This window comes from Penicillium paradoxum (assembly GCF_028828445.1).
Source record: "Penicillium paradoxum strain IBT 22861 chromosome Unknown utg000005l_segment0_segment0, whole genome shotgun sequence".
NCBI lineage: Eukaryota > Fungi > Ascomycota > Eurotiomycetes > Eurotiales > Aspergillaceae > Penicillium > Penicillium paradoxum.
In genome coordinates, this window is record NW_026643183.1 from 764311 (window position 1) to 780177 (window position 15867).

At 50.2% G+C, this 15867-nt stretch overlaps 6 protein-coding genes across 6 annotated transcripts; 5 read left to right on the plus strand and 1 right to left on the minus strand.

Moving 5' to 3' along the window:
• Window positions 1-706: 706 nt before the first annotated feature.
• On the plus strand, window positions 707-4144 carry N7457_005325 (replication factor C subunit 1; the record flags this gene model as incomplete). Its single annotated transcript, XM_057176370.1, has 5 exons — window positions 707-787; window positions 892-916; window positions 969-1059; window positions 1121-3501; window positions 3561-4144. 5 exons carry the CDS (start codon window positions 707-709, stop codon window positions 4142-4144), a joined length of 3162 nt encoding a protein of 1053 aa, XP_057030672.1.
• An 892-nt stretch (window positions 4145-5036) lies between these two features.
• N7457_005326 (Sin1 family protein) lies at window positions 5037-7716 on the plus strand (the record flags this gene model as incomplete). The annotated part of the gene is made up of 3 exons (XM_057176371.1): window positions 5037-5059; window positions 5146-5619; window positions 5670-7716. The coding sequence occupies 3 exons, from the start codon at window positions 5037-5039 to the stop codon at window positions 7714-7716; spliced, it is 2544 nt and encodes an 847-aa protein (XP_057030673.1).
• A 1002-nt stretch (window positions 7717-8718) lies between these two features.
• Window positions 8719-9717, plus strand: N7457_005327 (uncharacterized protein; the record flags this gene model as incomplete). The annotated part of the gene is made up of 1 exon (XM_057176372.1): window positions 8719-9717. The coding sequence occupies one exon, from the start codon at window positions 8719-8721 to the stop codon at window positions 9715-9717; it is 999 nt and encodes a 332-aa protein (XP_057030674.1).
• Window positions 9718-10047: 330 nt separating this feature from the next.
• On the minus strand, window positions 10048-11390 carry N7457_005328 (legume-like lectin family protein; the record flags this gene model as incomplete). Its single annotated transcript, XM_057176373.1, has 6 exons — window positions 10048-10509; window positions 10565-10825; window positions 10887-10968; window positions 11040-11110; window positions 11212-11235; window positions 11295-11390. 6 exons carry the CDS (start codon window positions 11388-11390, stop codon window positions 10048-10050), a joined length of 996 nt encoding a protein of 331 aa, XP_057030675.1.
• A 368-nt stretch (window positions 11391-11758) lies between these two features.
• tim13 (protein translocase subunit TIM13) lies at window positions 11759-12175 on the plus strand (the record flags this gene model as incomplete). Its single annotated transcript, XM_057176374.1, has 2 exons — window positions 11759-11881; window positions 11936-12175. The coding sequence occupies 2 exons, from the start codon at window positions 11759-11761 to the stop codon at window positions 12173-12175; spliced, it is 363 nt and encodes a 120-aa protein (XP_057030676.1).
• Window positions 12176-14662: 2487 nt separating this feature from the next.
• On the plus strand, window positions 14663-15853 carry N7457_005330 (PRCC domain-containing protein; the record flags this gene model as incomplete). The annotated part of the gene is made up of 1 exon (XM_057176375.1): window positions 14663-15853. The coding sequence occupies one exon, from the start codon at window positions 14663-14665 to the stop codon at window positions 15851-15853; it is 1191 nt and encodes a 396-aa protein (XP_057030677.1).
• Between the last annotated feature and the right edge of the window lie 14 nt (window positions 15854-15867).

Below are 15867 nucleotides of genomic sequence, written 5' to 3' on the forward strand. Positions count from 1 at the left end.
ATGTCACCGTACACGTGATATCAATGTAGTTTCTGCCTTATAGATCAGGTCGCAATTTGTTGCCAAAAAGATATATGTGATATTTTTGTTTTTTGTGAAAACCTCGAGCCTAACATCTTCTCCCTAGAAGTGATTCGCTCCAAAATGTCCCAGGGCTGGAAAATTGAGCTACATACATAACCGCACAAGGGAAAAAGTAGAGAAAGTGGCACAAAAGGAACACGAGACGACCAACTTTGTATAAAGATTAGTGATGCTGTATATATAGGAGTTTGGCTGTCTTTTCTTCTCTTCTCCTTTCTCTTTTTAAACATGTTTCTCTCCATTGCCTTCGACCTCCTACATTTTGTGTTTCCTACGTTCATTCTATCCTCACAGTCCACATGTTCCGGCAGAGGCCACCGCGCATCCGGGTCCAGATCCACCTCAATACCCGAGAAGAAATATGATTGACATAGCATAAAAGCAAAAGCACCGCGAAGCTACTTTCGATCTGTCGCCTTTAGCTACATACTGCACCGTTGCAAGTGATATCCGCGCTAGTTCCAAATAGGAAGAAAGTGCTCACTTACGTCAGCCAGTCACGTCTCCCCGGAGCGTGGCGCGTCGTTCGCGATCTAAAGCTGCAGCGATAGCCCGGTTGATCTTCAATCGACACCTCAGTTTACAGCTTCTTGCCAAACTTTGTTTTACTGATTGTCTCGCTATGGACATCCGAAATTTCTTCGGGGGCAAGTCAAGTCAAGACTCCAGCAAAGCTCCCGCGAAGCCCGCGGCCAAAAAAGAGGTAAGCTGGTGCCTTGCTCGCGAAAGGAGATTACGTTTGCTTTATATATGGTCTACCAATTTCCAGTTGAAGATGCTATTCTAACCTTGAACTCAACAATGCAGGACCCCTCCGCCTCAAGAAAGCGACGTATGTTCTCCATAATCGATGCCTCAGCGCCGCAAGTCTAACGTGAGAATAGGTAGCAGGAAGGTTGTGGATGATAGCGACGAGGAAGAAGATGTAGCACCTGCCAAACCATCAACTACAAAAGCGAAGCCCAAGACTCAATCGTATGTCCATTCTGAGCTGAATCATTCCGTATACAAGGTGACTGATAAACCGTCTTTCCAGAAAACCGCAAGAGAGTAAAGAAGAACCTACGACTTCCTCCGATTATTTCGCTTCCAGCAAGAAGAAGACACGTCCTACCAAAGCAGCTGAACAGGCGCTGTCAGATAACACCAAGAGTGTTGCGGCAAGTCCCAAACCCAACAAGACTGCCGAAGAACCTGTGAAGAAAGGACGGACCGCTACTCGAGGACCGACAAAGCAAGCTGCCAAAATCCTGGAAGATGAAAATCTCGGCGACGATGATATTTTTGCAACTGAATATGGAAAAGCTGGCAAGGGAGACGACGCTTATGTCGCTGAGGACGATAGCGACGAGGATAGTGACTTTGAAGTGCTGGAGGTAAAGCCAGTCGCTCCAGCATCGAAGAAGACGCAAAAGAAAAAGCCCTCTCACGACGAGGACGACGACGTAGTCATGGAAGATCTTCCCAAGGTTCCTGCGGTGAAGGCCCGACCGGGTCGCAAACGCAAGTCGGAAGCTCTTATCGACGAAGAAGAAGATGGTGACTACCATGAACCCAAAAAGGAAACCAAAAAAGCAGCCCCAAAGGCAAAGCCCTCAGCACCACCAGCCGCAAAGAAGCAAAAGGCTAGCCCTTCAAAGACCAAGAAGGACGACAAGCCAGAAAGCAAAGAGCTCCAGGATATCTTCGATAGCATCCCCACGGTTGAAGCCCCAGAACCTCCTCAGGGAGAGCCAAAGAAGTTCAAGTTTGGAGCACAAGCAAGCCGTGATCCGGGAATGACTGGAACTAAGGAACTGCCCGTTGGTGAAGAAAACTGCCTTGCTGGGTTGTCCTTTGTCTTCACGGGTGTTTTAGAATCTCTAGGTCGCGATGAGGGCGCGCAATTGGTGAAGAAGTACGGTGGCAAAGTCGTGGGGGCTCCTAGCTCCAAGACAAGCTTTGTTGTCCTTGGCGAGGATGCCGGTCCAAAGAAGCTTGAGACCATCGCAAAGCACAAGATCAAGACCATCAACGAAGACGGTCTTTTCGAATTGATTCGACGGCTGCCTGCCAACGGAGGCGATGGAAAGGCCGCCGAAAAATATGCCGAGAAACAGAGAGCCGATGAGGCCAAAGTCCGTGCGATGGCCGCCGAGATCGATGCAGAAGAGAAAAAACGAGAAGAGCAAAAGCGAAAGACAGCCGCAACTTCTCAAGGACCCAAGGCAACCGCCACCGCCTCTCAAACACCCCCTATCTCACAGCCAGTTTCATCTGGGGAGCTTTGGACCACAAAGTATGCCCCAACGTCCATTGCTATGATCTGTGGTAATAAGCTTGCGGTGGAGAAGATCCAAAACTGGCTGCGCAATTGGTACAACAACGCTAAAGCTGATTTCAAAAAGGGTGGTAAGGATGGCTCCGGTACATATCGCGCTGTCATGATTCACGGCCCCCCTGGGATTGGCAAAACCACAGCGGCCCATCTTGTGGCAAAGCTGGAAGGGTTTGATATCGTAGAGACCAATGCCAGTGACACCAGAAGCAAGAAGCTTGTTGAGAACTCTACTCTGGGTGTGCTAGATACAACATCGCTGCAAGGATATTTCGCCGGGCAAGGCAAGCAAGTTGAGGGTGAGAAGAAAAAACTTGTCCTGATCATGGACGAGGTTGATGGAATGTCTGCCGGTGACCGTGGAGGCGTGGGAGCCGTCGCCGCCATCGTCAAAAAGACCAAGATCCCAATTATTCTTGTCTGCAATGAGCGAAGACTTCCCAAGATGAAACCCTTCGACTTCATTACCTATGACGTACCATTCAGACGCCCTACTGCTGAGCAGATTCGGGCAAGACTGTCCACCATTTGCTTCCGAGAAGGTCTCAAAATCCCGCCTGCTGTTCTCGACGGGCTCATTGAGGGCACCCATGCCGACATCCGCCAGGTCATCAACATGCTGTCCACCGCGAGACTAGACCAAAAGACCCTTAATTACGAAGAAGGCAAACAAATGTCGAAGGCATGGGAGAAGCATATTATTCTCAAACCATGGGATATCGTCAGCAAAGTTCTCAGCGCCCAGATGTTCTCCCCGAGTTCCACCTCCACCCTGAACGATAAGATCGAGCTCTATTTCAACGACCATGAGTTCAGTTACTTGATGCTTCAGGAAAACTATCTTAAAACCAAGCCTGCCCTTGCCGGCAAATACCATGGCAAGGAACAGCAACTGAAGGCGCTTGAGCTACTAGACAATGCCGCCTCGAGTATTAGCGATGGTGATCTTGTTGACCGCATGATCCACGGCACCCAACAGCAGTGGAGTCTAATGCCCACCCATGCGGTCTTCAGTTTTGTGCGGCCAGCTAGCTTCCAATTTGGAAACTTCAACGAGCGGCCTGCATTCACCAGCTGGCTGGGTAACAACAGCAAACATGGTATGTTCGATATTCTAATTAATCATCTCTGTGCACTATCTAACTAGATTGTTCCCTAGGCAAACTGTCCCGATTCGTCAAAGAGATTCAGGGCCATATGCGTCTTCGTACCACAGGTAACCGGGATGAGATTCGTCAACAATATATGCCTCTGCTTCAGGAGAAGATTATTCGTCGAATGGTGAACGAAGGCAAGGAAAGCGTTGACTCGGTCATTGATTTCATGGACGACTACTATCTCACCCGGGAGGACTTCGATGCTATAATGGAACTCGGACTAGGCCCCATGGATGAGTCGAAGAACAAACTGGAGACGCAGACCAAGGCCACATTCACCCGTCTGTATAACTCTCGCTCGCACCCCATGCCATTCATGAAAGCCAGCAGCGTCGTGGCGCCCAAGAAGGACCCCAAGGACAAGCCTGATATCGAGGACGCCATCGATGAATCTGATGGAGAGGAGGTTGTCGAAGAGATCAAGGATGATGCGGAAGAAGAACTTGATCTCAAGAAGGACAAGTATGTGAGCTTACCGAAGAAAAAGAAGGCGCCGGCCAAGGGCAAAAAGACCAAGAAGGCGGCCGATGATGTGGATGACGACGAAAAGCCGAAAAAGGCCCGCAAAGGTAAGGCCAAGGCTTGAAATGTCATCATTTTTGTAACATATGTATCACGCCTGTTCGAGGAAATCGAGGAAGCATGCGTTTTAATGGTGTCATCCGGTGTATTTCAAACTGATCTCTCTAAACACGAGTCTTTTTTGTCTTCTCAAGATGTGTTTTGCACTCTCCTAGTATCTGTCTTATTGATTTGATTGCATCAAACAGTAGCACTCCAGGGTTGCGTTCCTCCATACCTAAGTATCTACCCCATACTCCAAGTACTCCATTTACTCCATTTAGGTTATGTACGGAGTACCTGCTCACGTCTAAGCATCCAGCTTTGTTACTTTCATGACTATTCTGCCTCGGTCCTTGACTCCCCCAAAATGACATTTTCAGGAGACAGCAGAGGACACTGTTAGATGAAAGAGATGAAAGCTATTTTTAAATTCGAGGAAGAAAGGAAGACACTATAACTGGGTACCTGAATTGGCCGGTGAAAAACTACGGTATGTTGTAGAGAAAACGATTTGAAAATGGTGGGACATTCTGATTTTGATAACAAGTCCAATATAGAACGTTGTACTCAATTAAGAATGATATCAAAGTCTCTTCACCGTTCTCATGAAGCGCGACTCCTGTAGCCATCAAGCCGGCCGTACTCCGTATGTCGAAAGGGGAACCCCTTGGCGGGGAACCGATCTGCGGAGACCGAGACACTTCCCTTCTCTTGCTTCTGGACCCTCCTTTCACGATCTCGATCTTTACACCTATTTTTCCAGGCTGGTCCTGTATGAGCTAGACTCATTCGCTTCCATTGCTTGACTCCATGCGCTGCGAGCTTTCGCTGTGAGATTGGCCTGGTAACCTCGGTCGCTACTGCGCGGTAGCCTCTGGATCTTACGGACATATGTCCTCGTGAGAGTCGGGAAAATGTCTCTTCTTCACAACGAAGAGTAAGTCGCATTCGATCATTGCAGACCGATATCCCTCACATCGCCACTGAAAGGTCTTTAAGGATCAAGAACTAACCTGACCATAGCTTCACGATCTGGCAATTGCGTTCCTCGTATCTCTCGACAATCAAAGATGGAATTGGCGACAGACTGATTAGCGTCAACGACTCCGTTCTGAATACACCTGGCTTCCGCGCCGCGGGCTGGTCAACCGCTTCCGCGTTTCCCAATACACACAGCTCCTCCCACTTGAAGCGCACCTACTCCCCTCCGATCCCAACAACTGCAAACGTCTCCTCGGAATATTATAGACTAGCGGAACGGAATGCGAAGCCACATCGCCATGATTTGCAAGGGCTCGGGTTGGAGGACGGCGAAGACGACGGAGGCATGGTGACCGGCAAGAGCCATACGGACATGACTGCACGGCGGAACCATGCGCGCATCGGGAAGAAGAAGACTCGACGAGAACGGCGACAAGAGAGACAAGCGGAAGCAGAGGACGATGACAGCAGTGATCTGAGTGATGATAGCGACGAAGACGGAGATACTATTGGCAGGTTGGTAAATTGTTCGGTGGTATTCTACCTCACTATCTGACAATGAACAGCGCTATGGATCAGATTAAATTTGACAAGATGCCTATCCGCCGAGATCGAGATGACTCATCTCCAAGACGTTCTGAAGACCAGCGCGAGCGGCCAGAAGTGATGGTCACTTCTGCGTCCACACACAATGTTGCAAATCAATACAACCAAATGCCACTACGCCCTCGTCGAGATACCACCACTAGCAGTGATCTATCGACGGACAACGAAACCGACCACCGAGGCTATAAGCCAGGGCAAGTTCAATTCTCCAGGAGTGATCAGATTGTCGAAACTGCACGTAGGCGGCGTGAACGAACTGGCAGTCGGGGCGCAGAGAGTCTGGCCCTCGGAGAACTTCACGAGGAGGATGAGGATGAAGATTCCGGCGCCGAATCAGTTGGATCTGCGATATCATCTGATTTCGATAACACGGCTGGATCTGGCTCCTTATTGCTGGCGGGCGTGGCGGGCGGTTTGAATTTGTCCTCGCCAATGACAATGATGAACAAGTTGCCCTCGGGCACAGGACCGCAGAATAGTTCACCGCGCAAGCATCGAACACCGGCTCCTGCATTGCAAGATCTTCCTCCTCCACGGCCTATTAGCATGGTACAACCCGTCAGTTTATTGACCAGCCAGCTAACATCCCGGAAACGTGCACCAAGCAATCCGTTGGATAAGTTTGTGGTACTTTCTGGGCGAGGTCAAGACGATCCATTGCATTTGAAGATCTACCTTCCCTTCTCAAGTGACCCTGAAGAACCGCTGGATTTGCCACTCACACGCGAGTCTAAGCTTGCAGAACAACCTGCACAAGTCACAGTTGCTGAAACGATTGGTCTTGCTCTGTGGAAGTACGCGGCAGATTCCCGCGGTCCAGCAATTGGGCGCGAAAAGCTAATGGTGAACCGATGGACGCTGCGCATGGTTGACGATGGTGAAGTCGAGTATGACTTCCCAGCGCTGGGACGCACACTTCCCATGACGGATTTCACTTCAAACAATAACCAATCGGCCAAATCCCGAGGTCGTTCAAGGGGCAAGGCGTATGACGAATTCGCGCTGGTCGAAGCATCGAAATCAGAGTTTGAGGAGAACGAACGACTGTATCCACAATTCAGTTCCAGCGTTGGGTCAGAAGAGGCTGATCAACCTGCAAATCTCGCAGCATCGGGAGCTCAATCTGTACAGCAAAAGACCCTCGTTACACCCACCCGGTCCAACCCAATCCTGGGTCAGCCATTTTCATCTGCACTCAATCACAGCACGCTTACTCCTGCGGACCGGCCTGCAGTACCTATCTCGCATGCTACACCTCGCCTTGGTGTTTCTAAGACATTGAAGATCCGTTTCGTAAATACGGAAGCTTCTGCGCATGTCATGACCATCAACACATCTACTGACAGTTATATAGCCGAGATCCTGGACACTGTATGTAAACGATGGGGTCAGGATAAAGGCAACTATCTCTTGAAGGTGATGGGCTCGAACACAATTGCTCCACTTGACCGCACAGTGGAGGCACTAGGCAGCATCACGGATCTTGATCTGGTGCGTCGTCGCTTCGGTGGCGGCCCTCTCGCACTAGGAACCTCGCCAGGCAGCTCATCACCAAATGCACCGTTGATGGTGGACACTGCCGACGCGACAACGTCCAAGAAAGGCAAAAAGGAGTCCAAGAAGGGCGCTCAGCGCATGCTACCTTCTTCTTCTCAGAAACAAGACCACCTCGGCGGGTATTACCGCCGCTACCATGTATTCCGCAAACAACCCATGTCATTCACGGCATCCAACCATCGAATCCTCACTTTTGAAAACGATTACATGCACATCGTCCCCGGGGATACAGGCAAAGCAGTGTCCGGTGGCAAGACACGGTCAATCAGCTTCAGTGATGTGATTGGGTCCAAGGTCAGCCGTCGGCATCCCAAGAGCTTCCGGGTGATGATTGTGCGTGGCAATGATGCCACGGAGCAGAAGCGCTACGACTTCGAGGCAAGGAATACCAACGAGGCAGTGGAGATTGTGGATGAAATTAAGAAGAACATGGCACATTATCGCATTTGATTCTTTACTCTTTTGGGCGATGGAATCGTGTTTTGAGGTGTTGGGACTAGAATGGCAGGCGTTGTACAGGCATACCGTGAATTGCACTTTGTTCAATACTCCAAATTCAATCAAGCTTTCATTCCATTGATTGTAGAAATACGGTGGATCCAAAAATAGCCTATCAGATGCGATATTCATAGATGCATGCTATGCAACTACAGCTAGAGTTTTTGTCATCTAACATCTTTTCTCCCTTGAACTTCCTCCTGTTGACTATTAAGGTTGATATCACATGATGTACTGGCCCACCCTGTACGACCCACATAACCCAACCTTAACCTAAAAGCGAATGATCTGGGGGGTATGTACGGAGTATGCACACGCCGTATTTAAGGCTTGTGTAGACAACATCATTCTATTAAATAAGTGGAGTGGTCAAATAACCCCTGTAAGCATCAAATCTTCTAGTATGGATTTGAAGGAGAGATTGAAACACTTTGAAAGTTACAGGCTTTTGTCCCTAATCGGGTACCTACTCCATGTCAACCATGCTGTTTGAATCCTTTAAGTTTCATGTATTATTCGGAGCGGCATGTATATCCTTCATATTTGAAGATACAATCGAGTGGAATGTGCGATGAGGCATGAATATAACCAGTGGCTCTGTGCATAGATCATCCAAGGATTTCTTCTTTCTTTGTTCTAGCAAATTAAACATATCATAGGAAATGTAGATAACAAGATGTAATTTCCTATAAAAAGCCTAGAATAAGAGGAAGAAGCATACCTAAGTGTGTTGTAGGAAGAAGAATAGGTACATTAGGCACATGGGTGTGTGGTTGGAACGGAGATAAGATGACTAAGACTGTTATCACCGACCCTGAACCACCGCCCGCGGGCACTTTACAACTCCTCAGGTCGAAGACCCAAGTTTCATCTCCCACTGCCCACATTGCTTGAGCGCAACTTCATACGATGATTTTGATTTAGCGCTCCTTTTACACATGAAAGATTTCCACAATGGATCCAGAAGTCCCTTTGGCTCAGGACCCCGGAAGATCATCTCAGCCACCAAAGCCTCGAGTCGATGAATACACCAACGCAAGCCGCGGCCGAGGAATCCGCTTCAAAAGCAGCTCATCTCGACATTCCAAAGTACATAAAGATGACAGCAGCCATCGACACCGCAAACGGTCCCACCACCACCGGCCGCGCACATCAGACAACAATAACGGACACTCCAAGCGGCGATGTCACGATGACACCGAAAATGACGCACCCGAACATTCCAACATATCAACAGCAGACGCCTTCCGTGAGTCTCTCTTCGACGCGCTAGGTGATGATGAAGGCGCCCAATACTGGGAACATGTTTATGGTCAACCTATCCACAACTACCGTGTACCGGAGGTGCAGAAGGGCCCAGATGGTGAGCTCGAGCAGATGACTGAAGAGGAGTATGTGTCATACGTGCGAGCGCGGATGTGGGAGCGGACACGGGAGGGCATGATGGAGGCGCAGGAGCGGTTGCGTGCAGAGCGCATGCAGAAAAAGAAAGAGGAGGCGCGGGGGCGGGCGGAGGATGAGAGGAGGGCGTTTGAACGCGCGATGGATGAGAGTCTACGGCGAGGTGCGGAGCGCAAGAGAGCTAAACGGCCTGAGTGGAGTGGGGCTTGGGCGAAGTATCTGGAGAGATGGGAGACTATTGGGAAGATTGGGAGTGGGGATACGGAGAATGGCTCTGCTGCTGAGTCGTTGCGCAGTTTGATTTTCTGGCCTGTTCATTCCGGCAAGAGGGCTGATATTCAACCCAAAGCCGTTGAGGAATTCATGCGACATGCCCCTGCGCCTGCGGAGTTTCTCGGTATGCTCAAGACGGAGCGCATTCGCTGGCATCCGGATAAGATCCAGCATCGGTATGGTGCGCTTGGGATCGACGATGATGTTATGCGTAGCGTCACGGAGGTCTTTCAGATCGTGGATCGCTTGTGGAACGAGGAGAAAGAACGACGAACATAAGGATGGGCTTCGGACCCTTGGAGGGCGCCTTGAACTGTTACTTCTACTAAATTATCGATACCCCGGGCATCAGGCTGCCCATTATGGCACAAAATTGAATGATCATGACTTATTTCATTTCCAAGATGAGAAGAAAGAGAAGAAAACAACGAAAACTGCTGTGGGAGAACAACGTAAATCAAAATCAAAAGCAAAGCTTCGCACGGGCTATGTATGCAAGATCCCTTTCGTCAGACAGGAAGTGGGAAAACCCAGACATCAACTTTGAAATACACAGGTGTGATTTCTGCGCTTCACCAAATGTCCATACAACGTAAATTTAAAGTAAATTTAAAAACGGGAGGACCGGACCTTGGTCCGGTAAGCGGTCCAGCCAGAGTATGCGCCGACGATAACGGCAAAGAACATCACAACCTTGAAAAGGAACCAAGTCCAGCTACCCTTCTCCTCGGGAGCCTTGATAGGCTTGACGGGCTTGGCAGGAGAGCGAGAGCGGCCCTTAGTCCGATCATCTGGCGAGCCCTTACCGGCGCTGTTGGGGCGGTTCAAGGAGTAGAGGTTCTCGGACTTGAGAGAGATGATATCGTGGTTGTCGCTCAGTTCACCGGTCTCGGCAGAGAGACTCAAGTATGAAACAGAGGGGATGGCAATGTTGGAGTCCTCGGCGGAAAGAGTGAAGCATTCGGTCCATGAGTCTTCAGTCTTGTACTGAAGCTCCAGGGACAGGGACTTGTCCTGGAAGTAGGTGAGGCGGGCTTTGGTGGGAATGGGAGCGCTACGGAGACCACGAGCCTGAACAACAGTTAGAAGCGCATTCAAAAGTATCTGCAAGCCAACGATAACTTACAGAGCAACCAGCCAGCTCGTTAGCCTTGCCGTCATGTGCCTGGTCGTAGGTAGTTTGCCCATCACCCATCATGGCCATGACGTAAGGGAACGATACACCGGGGCGATTGTTCTTGTAGGTATCGAAGAAAATACCGAGGCCTTCGAATCTGTCGGTCGAACCGAAGACAGGGCCTTGTGTGGCGCGCTCTTTGGTGAGCCAAAGGGCAAAGCCATCTCCGTGCAGATTACCAGAGCCATGGATCTCGAACTCGAGCTCAATCTAGCAAATATATACGTGAGCTTTGCGCGCATGTTTTTATTCGTCCGACTTGTCTATTTACCTGCCAATTTGTCGCAGTCAATGGCACGCGGGAGGCGATCCATCCTTGCTGCGATGGCCGGTCAGCCGTAAGGCGGATGTACCTGAACACGAGGGCGGGAATCAGTACTTGAATCTCTGGAATAATTCACCTGGATATATGGAATATCCTTACTTATCAGCGCGGATTACTGTATCTCCTCCGAAGTCGAACCAGCGGCTTTGGAAATCCGAATCGAGATATGGCTGTTACTGGCGGTCAACATTGATTTGCTCGGAGCACTAGCTAGTGTGCGGCTTCTTTTTTCGAGCGTCGCAGCTAATCTAAGCGCAGAATATTATCATACCGGAGAGAGGCTATGGGTGCGGAGCTAGCAAACATTCAAAGTCAGTACCTCGGCCTCGAATCGAGTCCACATTGAGCACATACAGGGATGCTTTTGATATTGGTGTCGTCGTAGGCATTCACGGGTAAAGCAACCAGGCCTGCGAAGCAAAGAAGCGCAGAAATGGACGGAAGACGCATGTTGAAATTGAATTAAGGCCCGATGGAGGGGAGCCCAGGGTGTTTCAAAGATAGACCGGGGGTGGGATAGACGGGGGAGTACGGTGTCACCAGGACCCGAAAAACCCAGCGAGTAGAAAATAAGAAAAGGGGGTCGCAAGAGAAGTTAGAACAAGAAAGAGTGAATAGGCGAGGTTCCTGAGGCGCGGAGACAAGGAGGTGAAGTATACAGCTTCAATGGTGTTCTGCTAAGGTGTCCACATCGGCTGTGGCGCAGCACACCAGCCACATCCCTGCACCTCAGATCCTGACGAAGTCCGACTCTCCTCGATTTGATTCTATCCCAACCATTCCATTGTCCCATATCCCCTCGACCTCACTCTCTCACAATGTCGTCGATTTTCGGTTCCGGTCCCACCGCTCCCCCTCAGACCTCCGAGGAGATCAAGGCTGCCGTCGTGCTCCAGCTCCAGCAGGAGGCCGCCATGTCGAACGCCCGTTCCCTGATCGGAGTACGTCACCACCCTTGATGTTCAATCTCGACAACAAACTAACCACAACCATAGAAAATCAACAAGCACTGCTTCAAGGCTTGCGTTCCCGCCCCCGGCTCCTCGCTCTCATCCAAGGAGAACACTTGCCTGTCTAACTGCATGGAGAAGTACATTGCCATGTGGAACGCCACAAACAAGACCTACATCGCTCGCATCGCCGTGGAGACCAAGCGTATGGGTGGTCAGGATGCTGCTGCCATTGCCTCTATGGCTACCGGCGTGCCCGAGGGCGGCGGTGGTATTCTGGGCTAAATTCGGTCCATCTTCGAATCAGAAGGAAGCAGGACAAAGGACGAAACAAGAAACGAGAGACACACAGAGCTCTTGTGAATGAACTACTGTACGATAGAAGCGGCCTGGTAGCCCGTGTATAATATGGGTGTGGCCTTTTGTGCCCCAGTGGTTGGAGAGCTTGGGAATAGATCAGGTTTCAGAATGAATCTTTGTACATCAGCCAGGCAATTGAAAGAAAGAAAAAAGGACAAAATTCGATTGAAATTGCTAAGGAAAATGATGTGCATATAGAGGAATATGGGTTTTCATATAATGACTCCTGGTTTTTCACGACTCCTGGGTCAATCAGTTCCGGCCCTCCCCCGGAGTGCGGACTTTTCGTCGCGTCATAAATCATACAAGCACCTTAGAAGTCGGGGAAAAGGTGACCGTATCTGGAACGAGTTAGTCAAGCGTTGCGAGTCGGATGCAAAAAAGTACATACGTATCCTCTCCTTCTTGTCCATAGTGCTCTGTCTCTTCGGGGTACTTGTCGTATTGGCTTGCATCGCCCTGTCCACCCCGGATGGGTGGGATATATGGCGCGTCGATATCTTTACGAGCGAGTCGCTCCCAAGTGACCTCTGCAAACCAGGAGTGGTTCTTGACATCACTCGGGCCACCATGCAAGTTTCCAAGGCGCTTGGTAAGGTCGGATGTGATCAGCTGAGAGAGCAGATCGACGGCATCGGCGTGCAAGTATGGAGGATACTTGACTTTACCGCGCAGGATATTCTCGTAGATCTTGACTGGTGATCCACTGTCCCAGAAGGGAGTGAAGCCACACAGCATTTCAAAGATTAAGATTCCCAGTGACCACCTGAGACCGTTAGAACAATCGGATGAAAGCATTGAAAAAGAAGAAAAAGAACTGACCAATCAACTGATTTGTTGTATCCTTTGGAAGAGACAACCTCGGGTGCTAGATAGTCGGGGGTACCACAGAGGGTCCAGGTAATATCGGGCACATCTTTAGCAAACCCAAAATCGGTGATCTTTAGATGTCCATGGCGATCCAAGAGGAGGTTTTCCGGCTTCAAATCACGATAAATAATCTGGTGTGAATGCAAATACTCTAGCGCCAACGTCACCTCCGCGGCGTAGAATTTGGCCACCGGATTGGGGAATCGCTATTGACAAAATCAGTTCTTTGTTCTTACATGATCGAAGAAACTGATTTTGAGCGAACTCACTTGTGATTTTCGCAGCAAACTGAACAATTCACCGCCCTCCACAAAGTCCATGACCATATAGAGGTTTCGGGAATCCTGCCAGGTTCCCCACAGTGTCACGAGGAATGGATGGCGAACTCGATTTAACATACGGCGCTCGTCATTTGTGTGCTCGATCTGCTTCATCTTGACCACCTGGGCCTTCTTCAACACCTTCATCGCATAGAAGCGATGATTGTGGTTAGACTGCACCAGGTGGACACGACCGAAGCTTCCCGTTCCCAATGTGCGCTGTAGTTGGAAGTCCTCTTGTGAGTACTTTCCCTTGGTGACGCGCTCCTGCCTGGGCTGCTCCTGGTGTATGATATGGTCGATGCTGGCGGCATTTTCGTGTGTAGCCGAACCCGTATGCTGGGGCGAAGCGTGCGATTGTGAAGCGGGTTGCATGGATGCGCCTGAACCGTCTTGGTTCTGAGAATTCGATTTCCCAAAATCTTGCGAATCCTTCGTTCGCCTCTTCTTCAGCAGACCTCCTAAGCTCGGCATGGAGGAAAGATTAAACAGGCTTTGGGGCCATTGGAGGGGGGAGGGTTGGAGAGAAAGCTGGAATGGGAGGTCCGGATTAAGTGGGGAGGGGCAGCGGCCAGAATGACGCATTGATCTTTGCCGATGGACTACAACCCTCGTCCATTGAGCTGATCCGGGGTCGATGGTGGTCTATTGTTCGCCTCATTTTGGCCGATTTGTGCGTTTTGGTCTCTTCGGGCACTCTTATTTCTCTCTTCTTTTCTCCGGTCTCGTATTTGGGCTTATCTGTACACAAAGGATCACGGGCGTCAGAAGATCAGTGAGCGAGCTGAATGCACTCCAGATGATTCAGTCAACTCGTGCTAGGTTCTACCTAGGGAGCCTATCTCCTCGGAGGACTCTATTAATCTAATCATTTCTTGATCTACTCCGTACACTGCACAAGATGCGGAGAACCCGGATGCTGATGACGTTACGAAGTGATGCCATCATCCCTGCTGCACTGTTTCACTGTTTCACTGTTTCATTAGGGATGCACGTTAGCCTTTTGATATGCATTTTTCGGACATTTTCCTCTTTGGTCCAGTCCATCCCGTGGCCTAGTCCACTCTGGAATCTTGTCTTTTGGCCTCTCGATCTCCAACCCTCGATCGGGCTGCTTATGTAATTTGATGCCTGGAGATTCGGGCGCCCAACTACTTGCCCTCACTACGAGCTGCCCATTGCCTTCCCTAAATAAACAACCATCTAACATCCTCCTCCCGTCATGGCGATAGTAGCATATTCAGACTCTGAAGGCTCAGATGCTGAGCCCGAGGTCACCCCCATCCCCCAGATCAATAAGGCAAATGGGCCTGGATTGAAGGCCGGATTCCAGGTTGATCCCAACAACTCGCGCAAGATCCGCATCGCAGTTCCTGAAATCAAACCTACACATCCATCCGACCAAGACGACCAAGATGGTCCGCGCAAAAAGGCCCGTCTAGGCGGCGGAGGACTTTCGGGATTCAACTCCTTCCTCCCAGCGCCGAAACGAACGGTCGAGAAAAAAACACCAGTGGCAACGACGCGAAAACCATTCAGTCTCAAGACAGGAGCCGGTCCCGGATTTGATCGCACGGCTGATGCAGAGATGAAGAACGACTATGCATTCGATAATCTAGCGGGTGGTGGTGTGGAGGACACCATACCTACACCTGGTAGCTTGAACCCCGATACTGCGCCAGATGCCCCAGCAGAGACTCTGAAAAAGCCGGAGGATGTCAAATTGAAAGGAAATCCAATGATGTTCAGACCTTTGTCTGTCGGACGACCTCAAAAGAAGAAGAAATCCACTAAAGTTGCTGAGCAACCGACACCTGGTCCATCGAAGCCTACTCCACCTCTACAACAGGCGGCAACATCACAAGCCCCTGCACCTCCTCCACCAAAGCCCAAAGTCAGCCTCTTCTCTTTGTCCTCAGAGGAGAGTACTTCTCGAACGGAATCGGCACCTGGACTAGCAGCAACCTACCAGCCACTGGTATACAACGCCGAAGGTGACGAATCATCTGCAGCCGGACCAGTACCCACTGAGTCTGCAGGTATTCCCGCAGATTATTCAACTGCGACTGCGGTAACAACAGTCTCATCCAACCCCACATCATCACTGGATAGCATCGCCAACGATCTCAATTTATCCAAGTCTGAAAGACGCCAGCTCTTTGGGCGGAATGCCACGTCGGCGCAGTCACAAGTGCGCACCTTCAACACAGACGAAGAGTACGCCTCGAACCAGGTTTTGGCACAAGGCGATTTGGCTGCAGCCCAGCACAACCCTGTGCGCTCCATTGCGCCGGGCAAGCACACCCTTCAGCAGTTGCTCAATGCTGCAAGCTCCCAGAAGGATGCACTGGAGGAAAGCTTTGCAGCGGGACGCAGAAACAAGAGGGAAGCTGGATCCAAGTACGGATGGTAGTTTTAACATACGAC